The sequence below is a fragment of the Impatiens glandulifera genome, chromosome 6 (assembly GCF_907164915.1).
Source record: "Impatiens glandulifera chromosome 6, dImpGla2.1, whole genome shotgun sequence".
Taxonomy (NCBI): Eukaryota; Viridiplantae; Streptophyta; class Magnoliopsida; order Ericales; family Balsaminaceae; genus Impatiens; species Impatiens glandulifera.
In genome coordinates, this window is record NC_061867.1 from 11,446,593 (window position 1) to 11,464,146 (window position 17,554).

Genomic DNA, 17,554 nt, shown 5'->3' on the forward strand with positions numbered 1-17,554 from the left:
TTGTAAGCAATTCTTCATGATTATTATATAATGAGTCAAAAATCAATAATTAATTAAATATATATTATATATATAGTTTAGGGTTCAGACAAATGGAGAACCAATAATTTGTACCTTCTTCAATTTCAAAATACAATACACAGCTGGGATTAATTATCAAGAAATTCTATTATGACATTTTCTACATTTTGAAATGACACTTATTTTCAATTGCCAATGATTCAATGATTGAGTTGCTGCTATGATGATCTGGGTTTTTTTAGAATTTTATTCCATTTTTTTTTATAAAAATAAATAAATTATATAACATTACTATATTCTAATAATATACTAAAACATTCTTATTTATCTTTATAAAATTCAAACAATATTTTTCTAGACAACTTAAAAAAAACATCAAATAACCAAAATATAGAATAATTCTCTCAAATGTGAAAAAAAAAACAAAATATTTATCATTAAATTTACTTTTTAATTGTAACAATGTAACTACAATTAAATTACCTCAATTTTACTCATTTAACATCAATTCTATGAAATTGTTTCATGCATATCTTAAATGGTTGATAATTTGTAAAATTGAATATTTTAGATTGAGTTGATTTGATTTTTTTTACATCAATTATATATATTCGACGATATGATATCAGATTTTCACATCGAGAATTTAATACTACAACTTAAATTATATTAATTAAAATACCATTAATATTCAAAACAAATAATTCAGATTAGTTTTGTATAAATGTCATAAGCATATGAGAATTTGAATACTAACCATTAAATTGTTATACACATACGATGGACTTAAGTACCTATCGTTACATTGTTTTAACGAAAATATCATATAAATAATATAAATAAAAGTAGCTTAACTTTAACAAAAAAAACACGAATATTCAAAGTTACAATATATACCAAAAAAAAATACCGCGATTAACCGATAAAATGACCATAATAATTTATTTATTATTTATAATATTAGGATGTTAGGATAAATTAATTAATAAAAAAAAAGATGAATGAATAGATAAATGACAATAATATTTAGAAACTTTAATATTAAAGTTTGATGATCAATCAACTATCAAATTTTGTCTTCTCTCTCACTGTTGAGTCTGTGGCTGGCTCCAAAAGCTGAAAATTTTCAGCCATTGTCGTTTACTAGACAACGCATGTCCCGGGACCTTGTTGGGCTGCGTTTGTTTACCTTTCGTTTTCTTCAATCCATCCATCCATGGCCGATTCATACTCTACCCTTTTCTCTTTGTACTGATTCATATATATATTTTCATATACAGAACTACACAGCTCATTCATGGTGGTCCATTTTTTCATTTTTATTTATAAATCTCAATCATCAAAACCAACAATTAGATAATGATGTCAATGTAGGCCTGCAAGTCTGCAACACCCTTTTTCTTTCCCGTTGTCTCCCCCATTTTCAGGCTTTCAGCCAACAACACGTTTCTCATGCCCATAACCTGTTTGATACTTTCCCTCTGAGAGAGAAGAAGAAGAAAAGTGTGTTCTTTGGATGATGAAGAAGGGTTCTGATTTAGATGATGATAGAGTTGTAATTGTTGCTGTGAAAGCAGGTAAAGAGATTTCAAGAACAGCTTTAGTATGGGCTTTAACTCATGTTGTTCAACCTGGGGATTCTGTCAAGCTGATTGTCATCTTACCTGCAAACACTTCAAGTAATTTATCTTCTTCTTCTTCTTCTCTATTCTATCTATAATCATTGGAAACTTGAAATTCATCATTCTTTTACTTTCCATTTATAGGGAAATGGGGGATTCCAAAATTTAGTAGTGATTGTACTGCTGGTGGTCAATGGACTTCCATTTTAGGAACATTATCTGAACAGAAGGAGTATATTACAGATACTTGTTCTCAAATGATGATTCAACTTCATCATGTTTATGATTCAAACAAGGTAATTTGTTTGTTTTTTGTTTGTTCCAATACCCAATTCTCAATTCCAATTCAATTTTGCAGACAAAGATTAAATTAAAAGTGGTATCGGGCTCACAATGTGGATTAGTTGCTGTTGAAGCTAAGAAAGTTAATTCGAGTTGGGTTATATTAGACAGAGGTTTGAAGAAAGAAGAACAACATTGTTTGGAACAACTTGAATGTAATATAGCTGTAATGAAACGGTCTCAACCCAAAGTGATTCGTTTGAATTTACTTGGATTGTCCAAGACAGGACAAATGGATGAAGAAGAACAGAGTAGTATCGTTTTACCAGTCAGTTCAGAATCTAAACAAGAACATTCTTCAACTCGAGTTCCAAACGTGACACCCGTTAGCAGCCCGGAGCATACCTCCTTCAGTACAACCGATGTCGGGACATCATCGTTATCAAGCTTGGATATTAACGGTTCGCCGTTCTTGATATCTGAAATCAATTGGGATCTCAAGAAAGAAGGAACAAGACTAAACCTTTATGAAGAAGAAGAAGAATCTGATTCTGAACCTGATTGTTCTCCTTCAACGAGTTTATCATCTTCATCGCAGTCATGGATGACGAAATTAGGATTTGACGTGAATTTAGAGAAGAAAGTTAGGGATGTTATATCGTTATCAAGAAACCCACAGTCAGAATCACCTCCATTATGTTCGATATGTCAAGAGAAAGCGCCTGTCTTCGGGAAACCGCCGAATTGGTTCTCTTTTATCGAGCTTGAACACGCCACAGATGGGTTTTCTCAATCGAATTTCTTGGCTGAAGGAGGGTTTGGTTCAGTACACCGTGGTGTTTTACCAGACGGACGAATGATCGCCGTGAAGCAATATAAGTCTGCTAGTAGTTCTCAGGGTGATCGAGAATTCTGCTCGGAAGTGGAGGTCTTGAGCTGCGCTCAACATCGCAATGTGGTGATGCTGATTGGATTCTGTGTGGAGGATAGAAGAAGATTGCTTGTATATGAATATGTTTGCAATGGCTCTCTTGATACTCATCTTTATGGTAACTTTTTTGTTTAATCAATTTGATGACAGAATGATTTTGAACTAAATCTTTTCAATTTTTTCAGGACATAGTAAGGCTATCTTAAAATGGTCTTCGCGAAAAAAGATTGCAGTTGGAGCTGCTCGAGGTTTGAGATACCTTCACGAAGAATGTAGAGTTGGTTGCATAATTCATCGTGATATGCGACCAAACAATATCCTTCTTACTCACGATTTCGAACCATTGGTATATGTCGAATTCCCTCCTCAATTCTCCCTTTGATCCTTCACTTTACTAATATGAAATCACAGGTTGGAGATTTTGGATTAGCAAGATGGCAGCCGGATGGGGATTTGGGCGTTGAAACCAGAATCATTGGAACTTTCGGGTATATTCATCAAGAAGATGTTGATTTAAGTAAAGTGCGAGTAATGACAGTGTGATTGTATCTATAGGTACTTGGCTCCAGAATATACTCAAAGTGGGCAAATAACAGAAAAAGCGGATGTGTATTCGTTTGGAATTGTTTTGGTAGAGCTTATAACAGGAAGAAAGGCGGTTGATATCAGTAGGCCGAAAGGGCAACAATGTTTAACCGAATGGGTACAAGACAAAGAAAACAATTCTTAACTTTTGTTTGCGTGGATTGTGATGAACACTAACTTTTACTATTGATATTGATATTGAATTAGGCTCGGCCTTTGCTGAAGAGACTAGCGATCAAGGAATTGATCGATCCGAGGCTAATAAACGAAGAGTATTCCGAGATTGAGATTTTTTCCATGATTCGATGTGCTTCATTGTGCATAAGGAGGGATCCTCAATTAAGGCCTAGAATGTCTCAGGTGTGTTGTTTGTCGTATTTTATGATGTTTTTTATTGAGAATTATTCATGTTTATGCTTTTGTTTTGCGATGATAAGGTGCTCCGGTTGTTGGAAGAGGACACTACTGTTGGTTGAACTTTGAAGAACACAAAATGTGCAGCTCAAATATGTTTTTTGTTTGAAATACATTGCTTTGCCTTTTTTATTTTTCAGTTCTGTTTATAGTGTGGACTGAAAATTATATGTAATGTAATGATATGACTAGCAATAGAAGTTGGAGTTAGGGCTGATAATTGAGTACATTTTTTTTATAATTTCAAATTTGTATTACTAAATGGGCTACAAACTTACATTACATCTGATTTTATATCCAGTAGATTAGAGCTATCCAATATATTGGATCATAATTTGATATTGTTTTCTTTGTGAATGTAAGAAGTTAAACCTTCTAAACATGATTTTGAGTAATGGATGGTAAATGTATTATATATTCATTATATATATTTTATAATGTAAGATGTTAGCACCACAACTACTCATTATATTCTTCAATTTAAGACGTTTTAAATAGAAATTGAACGTGTGACATTTGATCTCTTAAAAACCACTCTTGACATTTGTCCGACTAAAAAATGTAAAAAAGATTCCATCGGCACATCAACAGAAGTATGCACGCTAGCGCTCTCCTATAAGCTTCTAGTTAGCTATCGAAAAACGGACTCCCCTAAGTGGGGGACATGGGTTTGTGAAGATGCATTAGTTGATACAGAGACATGACCAATACTGGTTTACGGTCTTGTCAGATTAGATACAGAGACATGACCAATACTGGTTTACGGTCTTGTCAGATTGAACTATCTTAGTGTTATTTATTATATGAGATCCTAAATTTAAAAATAAATAAATTTTAAATTTATTTTGATATTAGTCAAAAACAAAATTAACATTTTGTCTCTTAGAAAACATTATTGGTATAAGCCATCCATGCTTCGTTCCACTTCGAATTCCCGGTATAAGTCATCCATGCATGCTTCGTTCCACTTCGAATTCCCGGGATAAGGAGTCAGTTGATAGTGTATTATGTACGTACTTTAGGATTATGTTTGTTAGGATCTAGATCGCCGCTGGAGGACCGGGGGTTGGACCGGTTAGCGGTTCTCACTCGTAGGGTGGTGGTTAATCCGGTTAGAGATTAACACCGGGGTTTCAATACTACACAACCTGTCACAAACCCTTGAACTAGGTTCAAGCGCGGAAGAGGTTTGCTTTCAGGTTGAAGCGGTACACGTGTATGATAGGCGGAATCGGTTTCGGATGATGGAGATTTGAAGAATGGTGGGTCGGTTTCGGTTATCTGGATATTCGGTATGGTCAGTATGGAGTCGGTTTGGAGCGGTATGGATAAATTAGTCGGTTATGTAATGAAGCCAACAGAAAGTAAATAACACAACAGATTTTATGGATGTTCGGAGATAAAACTCCTACGTCACCCCTTCCTCTCGAAACCGCGAGAAGGATATTCACTAAGGAATACAAGATACAATCCGATCGAGACTTATTTTCTGCTCGATAATACTCTTACAATTTACACCGAAATTGTAGAACACACTTAGAATTTTGCACTCAGGCTTTCTTAGAATACCACACTGTTATCACTTGTAGTAAATGCTCTCAACGCTTCACTTGTCTCACTTAATGTCCCACTTAGTAACTCTTGTAACTGCATTTACTCTTCTGCAACTGCCTCCTTTTATAGGTGAAATATGCCAACGGTCATATTTCGAAGCCTTGAATCTGATTGGCTGATCAGAGATGCAGTGATTCAGTGTCTCAGACCTGCGGTCGTCTCAGACCTGCCGGTCTGTTCTTCCGGTTTGCAGGATAGACCTGCTGGGTTTGTCTTTTACTCAATGTAGACACTGTCTGCTTGGACAGTTGTCTGTACTTTGAAGATTTCCTTTCTGGCTTATCCCGAAGTAGAAGGATCCGGTAGTACTGTTTCCTGCAGCCTACAGTCTTTCCTCAGACTTGCATGGATATGGAAGTATTCAGTCTGTTCCTTTGGTATCATTCTCAACAGATACCCAAAGTGTCTTCTTGTACTAGTCGGCCTCTTGACTTGGCCGAATGTCTTTTGGTAGTGAAGTAACCGGACTTCTTCCGGTTATTCTTGCCTTATGGATTGATCTGCTGTATGATGGTTCCGGTTTTGAGCTTTGGCCGATCCTTCCTCTGTGCGGTCACGTACCAAATACTCTTGATCGGTTTGGTAGCTTGACCGGTTCGGTTTCTTCAGTTGGTTTTCCTTTGTTCATCCGGTCCGGTTTCTTGTTCCTGCATGGGAAGTTTGTTTAAGTTAGGTTTATTCGAACCGGTATGAATTTATCTAACAATGTTATATCCTAAATTTAAAAATAATTAAATTTAATCAATTTAATGAAACAAAATTAACTAAAAACGCCCACACACAAGTTTTTTTACTAAACGAAAGAACTTATAATTTCCGAATCTTCTGCTCCCAAACACCCTATGCCCCTCTGTTGCCAACAACTAAATGAAGTAGAATATTATATTATTAAAATTGAGTTGATTTAAAAAAATCGAAACAAAGCTTGACCATTCTTTTTCGTTTCGTTTGTAACCCAAATCGTTTTCCGCCCTGTCACATCCTATCCCATAATCGTTTCACATCATCAGTTCTCATTTTTTTCAATTTCACAATTTTATTATGATTTACGATTTCTCTCTCTAAACCATTCACGATTTCTTTGTCTGGAAACATATTACACGAATCTTTACAGGAAACAAGGTCCGTAGTGCACGAAAATGGTACGCTTGACACTTTTTTGAGAACTAACAAGGTTATGTTTTATTTGTGTGAAATGTTATGTTGGAGAACTAACATGGTTATGTTTTGTTAATATTCAGAAAACATCCAACAACAACATCAACGATAATGATGAAAGATAATGTATTTCATTAATACACATCACTTAAGAGCGTACATGTACATCAACTATCGTGTGATGCTCGCTTCACATGAGAGCGTGTTTTACAGAGAGCTGCTGCACATCAACTCTCTTGTTAAGCGCTTCACATTAGAGCTGTTGTACAACAACCATCTGTTAGGATTTGGATGCCCCAAATCTGATATGTTTGAAACGATATATAAAAATGTAAGAAAATAATAACACAAAAGGATATAAATTTATAGTGCTTCACTCAAAAAAGTTAAGTACACTTCCAACAATTGCTTGATTTCATTATGAAGAAGAAGAATAAATACTAATTTTTTGCCTCACACTATTTATCTCTCTAGATTCACGTGCTGCAATATAAACTCTTAGTAATAAAATATTTATAGGGTAAACATTAAGTTATAAAACCTAAATAACTCTTGGTTAGACCTAAACTCAAACACAACCCAATAAACTATAATAAATTTTTATAGAGTTTATTATAAGTGTAAGTTCCACAACTCAACAATCTTCACTTGAAAACTAACTTCATTTTCTCTCAATCGATAGTGACTCTCCATCCTGTGTTTTAAAGAAAAAGTCCAACTGAAGTTACGCACAACTTAAGTTTCTTGTTTGTCACAACTTTCGTCAGAATATCAACCAGATTCTCGCTTCCGTGAATCTTCTCAAGAGCTAACACTCCATTTTCTAAAGCTAATCAGATGAATTGCTCACGAACTTGTATATGCTTCATTATTCTATTATAAACCAGATTTTTTTACAAATGAATGACACTCTGACTATCAAATCGCAAAATACTTAATTTGTAGTCTTGACCAAATACTCGTAAAAATGGTTACAATCACATAATCTCCTTAGCAAGCGAGATTCATACTTCCACTTTAGTATTGTAGTATCCACTTTACTGTTGTCTACCCGGGTTGCTCATTAATATGCTAACAATTCTCACTACATTGCTATGTCTGGTCGAGTGCAAACTATTGCATACATAATACAACCAATGACATAAACATACAGAACTATGGTCATGTAATTTTTTTCATTCTCTATTAAAAACGACTGATCTTTAAATAGTCTAAAATAAGGGCAAAGCTAAAATTTATAATATACCCAAGCTAGGATGATAATAATATCAAGCAAACAATCCCCTCTTCTAACCTAACGACAACAAGAGATGAATATCTCCAGCCTCCTTGAGAGATCCTAAGTTCGAGCACGTTAGATGACAAATTATGCGCCTAATTAAATTTGTTTGCGGACTATGTGCTTAACCCTCTTGTAGACACATTTTTTTTAATAACAAGCAACAAACAAAATATACCTAGTTTACTATCATTAATCACCTTTAGCGACGGAAAAATCACCAATAATGACGATATTTTCCCATCGTTATTACCATTTACAAAAATATTTTTGGCTACCCATGCCACAGCCCGAGTAGGCTTGTACATAGATCGCCTTTGGTCTATTGTGTGACTAGATAAGATGTAATAACATCGTGCAAGTTGAATCTATTGAGAACTTTCTTCACATATTCTTATTGTGAAAGTTTGAGAAATTATTATCCATTAAAGATCATCATCCCATTTTTTTTTTGCAACACTCAAATCGTTCATTGCAAATTTCTCAGACAACTATTTTTTAACTTGTTAATCTCATACAAATTTGCTCCAGTAACCAACATGTCATCAATGTAGAGGAGCAAAATAATGTACAATTATCAAATCTCTTGATATAACATCAATGATCAACTTCAGACCTCATAAAATTGTTATTTTTAGTGAAGCTATCAAATTTATTGTACCATTGTCTTGGAACATGTTTCAAACTATACAGACTATTTTAAACCTCACACACAAACTCATCTTTTCCTTTTACTTCAAATCCTTGTGGTTATTGAATGTAAATCTCTTCATCCAAATCACCATGAAGAAAAACAGTTTTGACATCCATTTGTTGAAGATGAAAAGTCATATTTCACAACCAAACTCAAAATAGTTCTTATTGTTTATCATTTTCTTATTTAATTATGAAATTCCATTTGTTGTAAAGTGTTTTCTTTTCTTTTGATAGCTCGGTGAGCTCCTAAGTCTGATTCGACGTCAAATAATCAATCTCATCTTTCATCGCATACTCTCATTTAACCAATTCATCTAATTGTATTATTTCCTCGTAGTATTCAAGTTTCGCCACTATTTATCAACAAGTAGTTTAAAGATGGGGACCACCTATCGACTAATTTTCAATTTTTTAACGATCTTCTCAATTGTATAACCGATGTTGTCTGATTTTGCTATGTTCTCAACAATTTCTTCTTTAACAACACCTTGGCCTTCTTCGATAGTCGGTATATGTTAAGCTAAAAAATATTTCAAATCGACCATATCAGTCTCTTCCAATTTGGAATCAGCATCTGATGTCTTTTCAATACAATCTTTGTAATGAACTTGTTAATTGAAGATGACGTTCCTGCTATGAATGATCTTCTGATTTGTTTGATTTGTTTTCTTGTTTTTTTTTCTTGAATTTTTCTTTAAGTCACATTTCAATCTTTTATTAGATTCTATTTTTTTTTCGATTTAATTCTTTTTACTCTAATGTGACGCACTCTTTACACGATAATTGTTGAACAACGCTCTCGTGTGATGCACGCATTACATGATAGTTGATGTACAATGCTCTCGTGTGATGCACACTTTACACGATAACTACTATACATCACTATTGTGTGATACACAATTCATATGGATGTTGTACGATCTCAAGTGAATACCGATCTTATGTAAAGTGCGCATCACTTGATAGCTGTTGTACAACGCTCTCGTGTGATGCGCACTTCACATGGATGATGTATGCTTTCGTATTATTGTCATTCTCAAACTTTGCCTCTGTTAGTCTATATGACTTTTGCACTAGCTCCAAACAAAAATTGCCAAACTCATCAAGATTTTGTCTTGATGAGTTAACACAAGTCCAATAACGCTCTCAAGATGCCTGGACTTGAGTCAACTTCTCAAGACGAAATCTTGAAAATAAGTTTCCGGCAAAGAATCATGAACTTGTTTCCAAAAAATATTGAATGGCCTAGAGAGATGATAAATCGTAATAAATTGTGAAACTAAAAGATATGCAAATTAATAATGTGAAACAATTATTGCAGATGAGATGAAGTGACCGAACGAGAAAATATTTAGGTTACAAACAAAACGATGAATGAAACGGGAACGAAATAGGTCCGAAATAGTTTCGTTTTTTAAACCAACTCAATTTTAATAATATAATATTTTGCTTCATTTTGATTATGAGAAAGAAGATTCGGACCAATAATTAAGAGTCTCACTAAATCTTTTATTTTTGTTTAAGAGGAAGAACCTACTTAAAATTTGTATGAAATTAACTATTTCAATGGAATCATTTATCTTGGTTCATTACTAAATGCTTAAAATCATCTTAACCGAACTAAGAACCGATCAATCTGAAAAATTGACGATTTGTACAATGGTCAAACTGAATCCAACAATTTGGTTGCTCGATTTAGTGGCAGTTAAATTACCAAATCTACCTATCGACGTTAAAATTTTAAAAATAATCGTATTTTAATTATATACTTATAATTAATATCTAATTTTAATAATTAAGTTTTCAATTTGAATTATATATATATAATAATTATTATTAAAAGTTAATATACTCTTGCTAATATAAAATTTTATGTATAATTGTATTATTTACTTATATATTTTTTTTTGATCGAAAATTGACCATTTGAGATTTTATATGTCTGAATTTAATTGTTTAGTTGTGGAAAAAAAAAAACTATTTTGTGATATGAAATTAAGTAATAATAGAATTAGAAAAAAACTTTGTAAAAAAAAAGAGATTTTTATTATATAAAACTTAGAATTAGAAATGGTGTAAAAAATGAGCCAGGTTAACGTTTGCGGCGACTTCGCTGGCCTGCCGGAGAAAGGTCATGTCGTGTTTCTCTTCCAACATTCGCCGGAATCTTACTTATCCTCTAAGAACACTTCTTCCTCTACGACGCTTCTATTCTCTAGCAAGTTAGTCTTTTCAATTTCTATCTCAACTAGTTACTTTATTTGATTTTCGAACTTCCTCCAGATGTAGTCGAAAACGGAACAAGACTTGATGCCGATGAGAAACTCGAAAGTTCTATCCACCCGACGGCCTTCGTTCATCCTGATGCAATCATTGGAAAGGTACGAAATACCCAATACAGATATAGATTGAATGAATGAATGAATGGATTTTAATTTTGAATTTTTTAGAGTGTTTCCATTGGCCCATTTTGCACGGTTGGAGCTTCTGTTAAGCTGGGAAATGCTTGTTTTCTTCATCCAGGAAGCCATGTTTTTGGAGAAACTGAATTGGGTGATCGATGTATTCTAATGCCGTGAGTTCATTCTTTTTGTTTTGTTTTCTTAAATGAAGATTTGGTTCATCTTTGTGCTTGTCAATTTTCATAGTGGTGCAGTGGTTGGAGATGATCTTCCTGGACATACATCTATTGGGAATAATAATGTAATTGGGCATCATGCTGTGATTGGAGTTAAATGTCAAGATTTGAAGTATAAGGTGACTATTCTTGATTCCCTTTCCTTTGTTTCATGTTTTTGATGATTGTTTATTCTTGCATCATGTTCTAGTTCTTTTAGGTTATAGATAAGATCATGTTAGGCTGCTGCTAGTTCAAGTTGTTTCAACATTATCACAACCCCAATACTGTCACAATGACTTGTTTTAGTAACGGTGTTGTATCTGAATTTTGGGATACAAATCAAGATACATATGTTATAGAAGGTCAGATTACCCTGAAATTTATACAGTTTGTAGTCTATAGGTCTTTTGATTTGGGGTTATTTATAATGCTCTTTTGTAGTGTAATTGGTGTTTTGGTTAATGAATTGAGTGAGTGATTTGATTGTTGACTTATAGATAATGTGATAAGGAATTATAACTCAAATAAAATAAGCTCCTAATCTTTCAACACCCACCTTACCAATTTGACACCTCCGATGGATGTTTTAGGCGTATCTCAGAAAACCCGCCTGTCAATGATCAGATGAGATACCATATACCAAACCATTTCCAAAACCAACCATTAATATTTTCTCGTTTGTTGATTCATATGAAAAGTCCCAAGGAAATAGAGAGTTTATGTTAAGGTGTTGGAAAGGAAATGACACTAATATTTTCTCATCTGTTGATTCATATGGAAAGTCCCAAGGAAATAGAGAGTTTATGTTAAGGTGTTGGAAAGGAAATGACACTAATATTTTCTCATCTGTTGATTCATATGAAAAGTCCCAAGGAAATAGAGAATTTATGTTATGGTGTTGGAAAGGAAATGAGTCAAATGACACTATTTTTGTTTGTTGTGTTTATTATAATGTAGAGTGGAGATGAATGTTTTCTGGTAATTGGTAACAACAATGAGATAAGAGAACACGCCTCTATCCACCGATCATCAAAGCCAACTGAAAAAACTGTAATTGGTGACAACAATTTTATTATGGGATCTTGTCATATTGCTCATGACTGCAAAATTGGCAACAATAACATATTTGCAAATAATACTCTTCTAGCTGGCCATGTGGTTGTCGAGGTAAGTTCCACTTTTTTCTATTATAAAGTGGGACTGTTAAATTTCATTATTGTAAAGCTTGATTTTTTTTCTTATTTATTTGTAGGACTATACTCACACTGCTGGAGCTACTGTTGTTCATCAATTTTGTAATATCGGTTCTTTCTCTTTTATTGGCGGTGGATCTGTTGTAAGTTTTTTTTGGGAAAAAACTCGTTTTGCTTACTGAACTTTGGATGTAAATATGATCTTGATGATGATAAACTTATACCAGGTCTCGCAAGATGTACCAAAGTATGTAATGGTATCAGGAGAAAGAGCCAAGCTTCATGGTTTAAATTTGGAAGGTTTAAGAAGGAGAGGATTTTCGGATGCAGAGGTTCGGTTTTAACTGGATATTTTTTTTTTCAATATGATAAAAGCATTAGCAGTTTTGAAATGCTACATCACATTTTTTAAGGGTCTAGATTAGAAGCCTGAGAACAGCTTACAGGAAGATATTCATGATGAGCGATTCAAAATCTGAGGGTGGCATTGTCGATCGTTTAGCTGGCGTGGTATGTCAAACTTAAAAAAAAGAATTGTTGTTGAAGATATTCCTAATACAACATCAATTTTTTTCCGAGCAGAATGAAGAATTTGGCAACATGCCTGCAGTGCTTTCGTTGGTGCAATCTATCCGCGATTCTTTCAGTGAAGAACGACGAGGTATCTGCAAGTTTTAATCTTGGGCGACGAGCCTAAAAAACACTTTATGTAGTTGAAGCTGTGTTTGAATGAGAAACCGTCAACACATTTATGAATATATGTCTAGTTAAATTATATTTCAAAACATTCTTTGATTGAGATACTATAACTAAAGATAGTGTTTTTAAAGAAATTTATTTTTTTGGTTTCAAACCTAACTCCTACCTATGATTGAGAGATTTGTAAGTTCCCATTTGATGTGGGCAGTTTGCCTTTTGATAATTGCCCACAAATGAAAAAGAGATCATGAATCTAACACAAGGTAGTTGAAGATCATGATATGAAACAAAAATATCCTCAATTATTTGAAAATTTAAATTACATAAAGTTTTGAAGAATCAAACTTCCTTTTTTAAGAAGATGATAGTAATACCTGGAAAGTTTTATTGACACATGTCATAGTTATAAGTGCCAAGTTTAACCTATGCTTAGAAAATAAAAATAAAAAGTGTTAATAAAGGGTATAATTAGAAAATAAAACATGGGGTTAAATACTTTTCTTTTCTCTTTGGTTCTATGTGCTTTAGCAAGTGAGAAAACACCCATTTAAATATCCAAGATCTTCTATCAAAACATGTATTAAAATAATTACTTAAATTTGCCAACTATGAACATGCATGAAAGCCTATAATGTGTTCAAGGAATCGATACTTTCCAAATGTTACAAAAGTTAGTTTTATTTATTTTTAAAATTCTTTTATAAATTATATAATTTAGTCTAAACAAACTTGTAACTTAGTACACAAGGATGTAAGGCTCTAATACACATTCAAATCGTTGACTAAATTTCATTGACTCAGTTTAATGGTTCGGTAGATAAGTTTGGTTGGTTTAATCGATTTGATTTATGGATCAATTTATTAAAAATACATTAAAAACATATATAATCAGTTTGATGTATGGACCAATCTTTTAAAAATACATTAAAAACATATATATCAATAATAACATTATCTATGGTCATGTATAGACAAATAATAACCCACTAAAATCATCATCATATGTTTTATGTTTGATTCTTACTCTAAACGCTTTAAGTGGAGGAAAATGTAATAATCGTAGGAGGTCCGACTAAGAAATAAAGTTAAAAATATACCTACACAAATAATAATATTATGAATAAAGTCCGATAACCGACCCTATCTAAATAACTTGATTATATTGCATTTATACGAATAATGTCATGAATTAAAAGATACACTAAATAAAAAAAAAAAAAAAACATTTTCTAAACACTTCATTGTACTAACTAAGAATATTTTTTTCTTATTAAACATCACAATACAAATAAATCAATAATTTAGAAATTAAGTTTCTCTACTCATTATCATTAATATCCATGATAATTTCTTAACAAGTCTTATTTTATTGTTTGCTATCATATTTTTTACTTTAAATATGTATTTTTATCTAAAAATTATAATTAATTACTTATCACTACAAGTTTAAGATATAATTCTCACATTCTCCGCTCTTTAAGAACCGATCACCCAAACAATTGCGATAAACTTGTTAAAAATAAAACCGTAATGAATTCGATTTTGTTGAAGCGTTTTAGTTTCGGTTTAAACGATAAACTCTCTGATTCACGATTTTATAATAAAGAATTAAGACCTAATTTAATATTTGAAGGACTGATTTCAAAATTAGTTAATATTTTAAGGACTAAATTAGTATTCCCTCATTTTGATATAACATCACTAATACAAACCACAACCCACCCATCTTCATCTTCATCTTCACAACCACAGTTTTCTCTCTCTAAAAACAAGCTTTCAGAACATCATCAATGGCGGTAAGCAACCGGATAACATCAATTCTAAACATAACATCAATGTTATCCTCCTTTCCCATCATAATCTCCGGCATCTGGGTCGCTTCAAAACCCGACAACGAATGCATTCATTGGCTCCGTTTTCCAATCCTCTTCTTCGGCATATCAATCTTCATCATTTCCTTAATTGGGTTCATCGGAGCTCACAAAAACAAACAAGGCCTTATTGCTATTTACCTAATTTTCATGGCATTCATTATCTCTGCACTAATCTTACTTCTAGTTCTTGCTTTCATTGTTACTCGACCCTCTGGAGCTTATGTGGTTCCTAATCGAGGTTATAAAGAGTATAAACTTGATGGGTATTCTTCTTGGATGAGGAAAATTGTTGATTCTGAGAATTGGTTGAAGATTAGGGTTTGTCTTGCTGATTCTGAGTTTTGTCCTGATCTTAATCAGATGTATATTGGTGCTGATCAGTTCCTTATTGCGCCCATCTCCCCTATTCAGGCAAGTTCTTGTTTAGAATAATAAAAACATACTCAAAAACATGTTCTTTTTTTACATTTGATTATGTTAAGGTTTTTATGAGTTTTGTAAAAAAAAATAAAATTAGGTTTTAGTTGATTTAATTATTAAAATATTTTTTATTTGAAATTTAATAAAAGTAAAATAAATATATTTTAGTTGAATTTTTTTTTGTTTTTATAGTTAAAATATAGTGTATTAAGACTTGTGACTATGTTAAATTTTTTTAATTGGATAAAATTAAAAATAAAATAAAATTAATAATATGAAAACTAGCTCCAATTTTTTTTGTCTTTAAATTATTTGAAGATTTTTTTTTTACCTAAATCACAAGAGAAAATAAAATAAAAAGAGTGTTATACTTTAACTTATAAAAATGTTTTTTTTTTTTAAATTATAGGAGAATGAGAATTCTTTTTTATAAAATTTGTAATATATATTTTATTAAACTCACGACAAGCTCCTAACCTATATATATTAAGAATGATCTTTGGAGTGATTTTCAATTTGAATAGATGTTTGAGTAGGGTGTTGATTAAAAATGATATTTGGGTTCGATATTTAATTAAATAAATTTATAATATTATCAATATATTTATTTATTATATTTTATAAATTTTTATATTTATTTATAATTTTTTATTATATTAAACAATATATATTATATAAATATTTATTTGATCTATAAATTTTGTTTTTCACTTTTAGTGCATTAAAATTAAAATATGAATTCTATATGGTTTCAATTATTTTTTTCTTCTCATAACTCATAGGTTTACTATATGCTGTATTTTCACTTAAAGGTTACATTTTTATTATGTTAATCCAAAAGGGTCTCATGATCCAATCGTGACTCTACTTTTGAGTATGTTTTTTTTGCTGGCATATAGAACATTAGAACGTGATATATATATTTTTTTTTATATTTTTAATTAACAGTCAGGATGTTGTAAGCCACCGACAAGTTGTGGATACCAATTTGTAAACCCGACAATGTGGATAAGCCCGTTTAATATGGGGGGGGATCCAGATTGCTCTGTTTGGAGCAACGACCAAAGGCAACTTTGCTACAATTGTGAGTCATGCAAGGCCGGACTATTGGGAAATCTAAGGTATGAATGGAGGAAAGTTAATGTCGCGATTATGGTGGCAGTTGTGGTTCTTATTTTTGTGTATATGATTGGTTGTATCGCTTTCAAGAACTCTCAAAATGAGGATCTCTTTCGCAATCGTAAACGGGGTTGGGCTTAGTTTGTTTTTTTTGTTGTCCAAAGTTGATTGATTTTTTGTGTTCTTTCGTTATTTAAGTTTGTGTTCAACCTCGACCCCTTGATGTATATAAAAGTTGACTATTAGTATCGTTTTTCTCTAACATTGTTTGCAACGATATTATATTTTAACGACGGTTGGTAATTGAATTAGTGACGATTCTTCATGTGCTAATAGTGACAGACTTTGGCAAGCCATTTGCATGAGGTTTTTGCAACATACCAACTTATTAATGTGTACATATAAACTTTTAGTTCTTAAATAAGTTAGATATTTTGTAAGTGTAAATTGAGAAAATGAATAAATATGGACGATTAAAATTAAATCGGATACTACCATTGAAATAAACATAAATGTTTCCTCTTCTATCTTTCTTGATATTTGTTCTCAAAGTGATTTAAATAATGAACAAACAACATAGTATACCACAAAATGATGGACAATGTATATTTGTTCTAAACTTTGATTTAAATAATGAACAAACAACATAGTATACCACAAAATTATGGACGGTGGCTTCATTGGTTTACCAAAAAGATTACACATTCGATAAAGGTGTCAGTTTTACATATTTCTAAATATAATATATTAATTTTTATTTTCAAAATTTTCACAAAAATAAACTAAAAGATTTTTTATAAAAAAGAAAACTCGTCCTAATCGGAGGATTAATGATTTGATAACATTTTTTTCCGAAGGTCGAAGTGTTGTCATATTCTATCTACAATTTGTTGTGGAGGATGAACAATTTTAAAATGTCCGATGTCCTAGATTATATAATATAAACGAGAGTAGTTTAAGTATAACGATCAAAACAATACAAAATATGAGTGTTTACATAGTCACCAAACACAACCAAAACACAATG

At 32.1% G+C, this 17,554-nt stretch overlaps 3 protein-coding genes across 3 annotated transcripts; all 3 read left to right on the forward strand.

Moving 5' to 3' along the window:
* Positions 1–1,135: 1,135 nt before the first annotated feature.
* On the forward strand, positions 1,136–4,081 carry LOC124942502 (inactive protein kinase SELMODRAFT_444075). The gene is made up of 8 exons (XM_047483023.1): positions 1,136–1,700; positions 1,788–1,939; positions 2,002–2,974; positions 3,042–3,202; positions 3,268–3,344; positions 3,412–3,559; positions 3,649–3,801; positions 3,879–4,081. Exons 1-8 carry the CDS (start codon positions 1,538–1,540, stop codon positions 3,915–3,917), a joined length of 1,866 nt encoding a protein of 621 aa, XP_047338979.1. The 5' UTR covers positions 1,136–1,537; the 3' UTR covers positions 3,918–4,081.
* Positions 4,082–10,695: 6,614 nt separating this feature from the next.
* On the forward strand, positions 10,696–13,264 carry LOC124942508 (probable acyl-[acyl-carrier-protein]--UDP-N-acetylglucosamine O-acyltransferase, mitochondrial). Its single transcript, XM_047483029.1, has 9 exons — positions 10,696–10,824; positions 10,886–10,983; positions 11,053–11,177; positions 11,251–11,359; positions 12,180–12,389; positions 12,475–12,558; positions 12,643–12,747; positions 12,836–12,925; positions 12,998–13,264. Exons 1-9 carry the CDS (start codon positions 10,737–10,739, stop codon positions 13,091–13,093), a joined length of 1,005 nt encoding a protein of 334 aa, XP_047338985.1. The 5' UTR covers positions 10,696–10,736; the 3' UTR covers positions 13,094–13,264.
* A 1,584-nt stretch (positions 13,265–14,848) lies between these two features.
* On the forward strand, positions 14,849–16,835 carry LOC124942505 (tetraspanin-2-like). Its single transcript, XM_047483025.1, has 2 exons — positions 14,849–15,399; positions 16,357–16,835. Exons 1-2 carry the CDS (start codon positions 14,905–14,907, stop codon positions 16,666–16,668), a joined length of 807 nt encoding a protein of 268 aa, XP_047338981.1. The 5' UTR covers positions 14,849–14,904; the 3' UTR covers positions 16,669–16,835.
* The last annotated feature ends 719 nt before the right edge of the window (positions 16,836–17,554 follow it).

Bases quoted from the DNA above. Each gene is read 5' to 3' on its own strand.
- LOC124942502 (XM_047483023.1), top strand. From the start codon at position 1,538: ATGATGAAGAAGGGTTCTGATTTAGATGATGATAGAGTTGTAATTGTT. The intron at 3,345-3,411 runs GTATATTCATCA...TTGTATCTATAG, and splicing joins AGAATCATTGGAACTTTCGG to GTACTTGGCTCCAGAATATA. The intron at 3,802-3,878 runs GTGTGTTGTTTG...TGCGATGATAAG, and splicing joins TAAGGCCTAGAATGTCTCAG to GTGCTCCGGTTGTTGGAAGA.
- LOC124942508 (XM_047483029.1), top strand. From the start codon at position 10,737: ATGTCGTGTTTCTCTTCCAACATTCGCCGGAATCTTACTTATCCTCTA. The intron at 12,559-12,642 runs GTAAGTTTTTTT...AACTTATACCAG, and splicing joins TTATTGGCGGTGGATCTGTT to GTCTCGCAAGATGTACCAAA. The intron at 12,926-12,997 runs GTATGTCAAACT...TTTTCCGAGCAG, and splicing joins TCGATCGTTTAGCTGGCGTG to AATGAAGAATTTGGCAACAT.
- LOC124942505 (XM_047483025.1), top strand. From the start codon at position 14,905: ATGGCGGTAAGCAACCGGATAACATCAATTCTAAACATAACATCAATG. The intron at 15,400-16,356 runs GCAAGTTCTTGT...TTTAATTAACAG, and splicing joins CGCCCATCTCCCCTATTCAG to TCAGGATGTTGTAAGCCACC.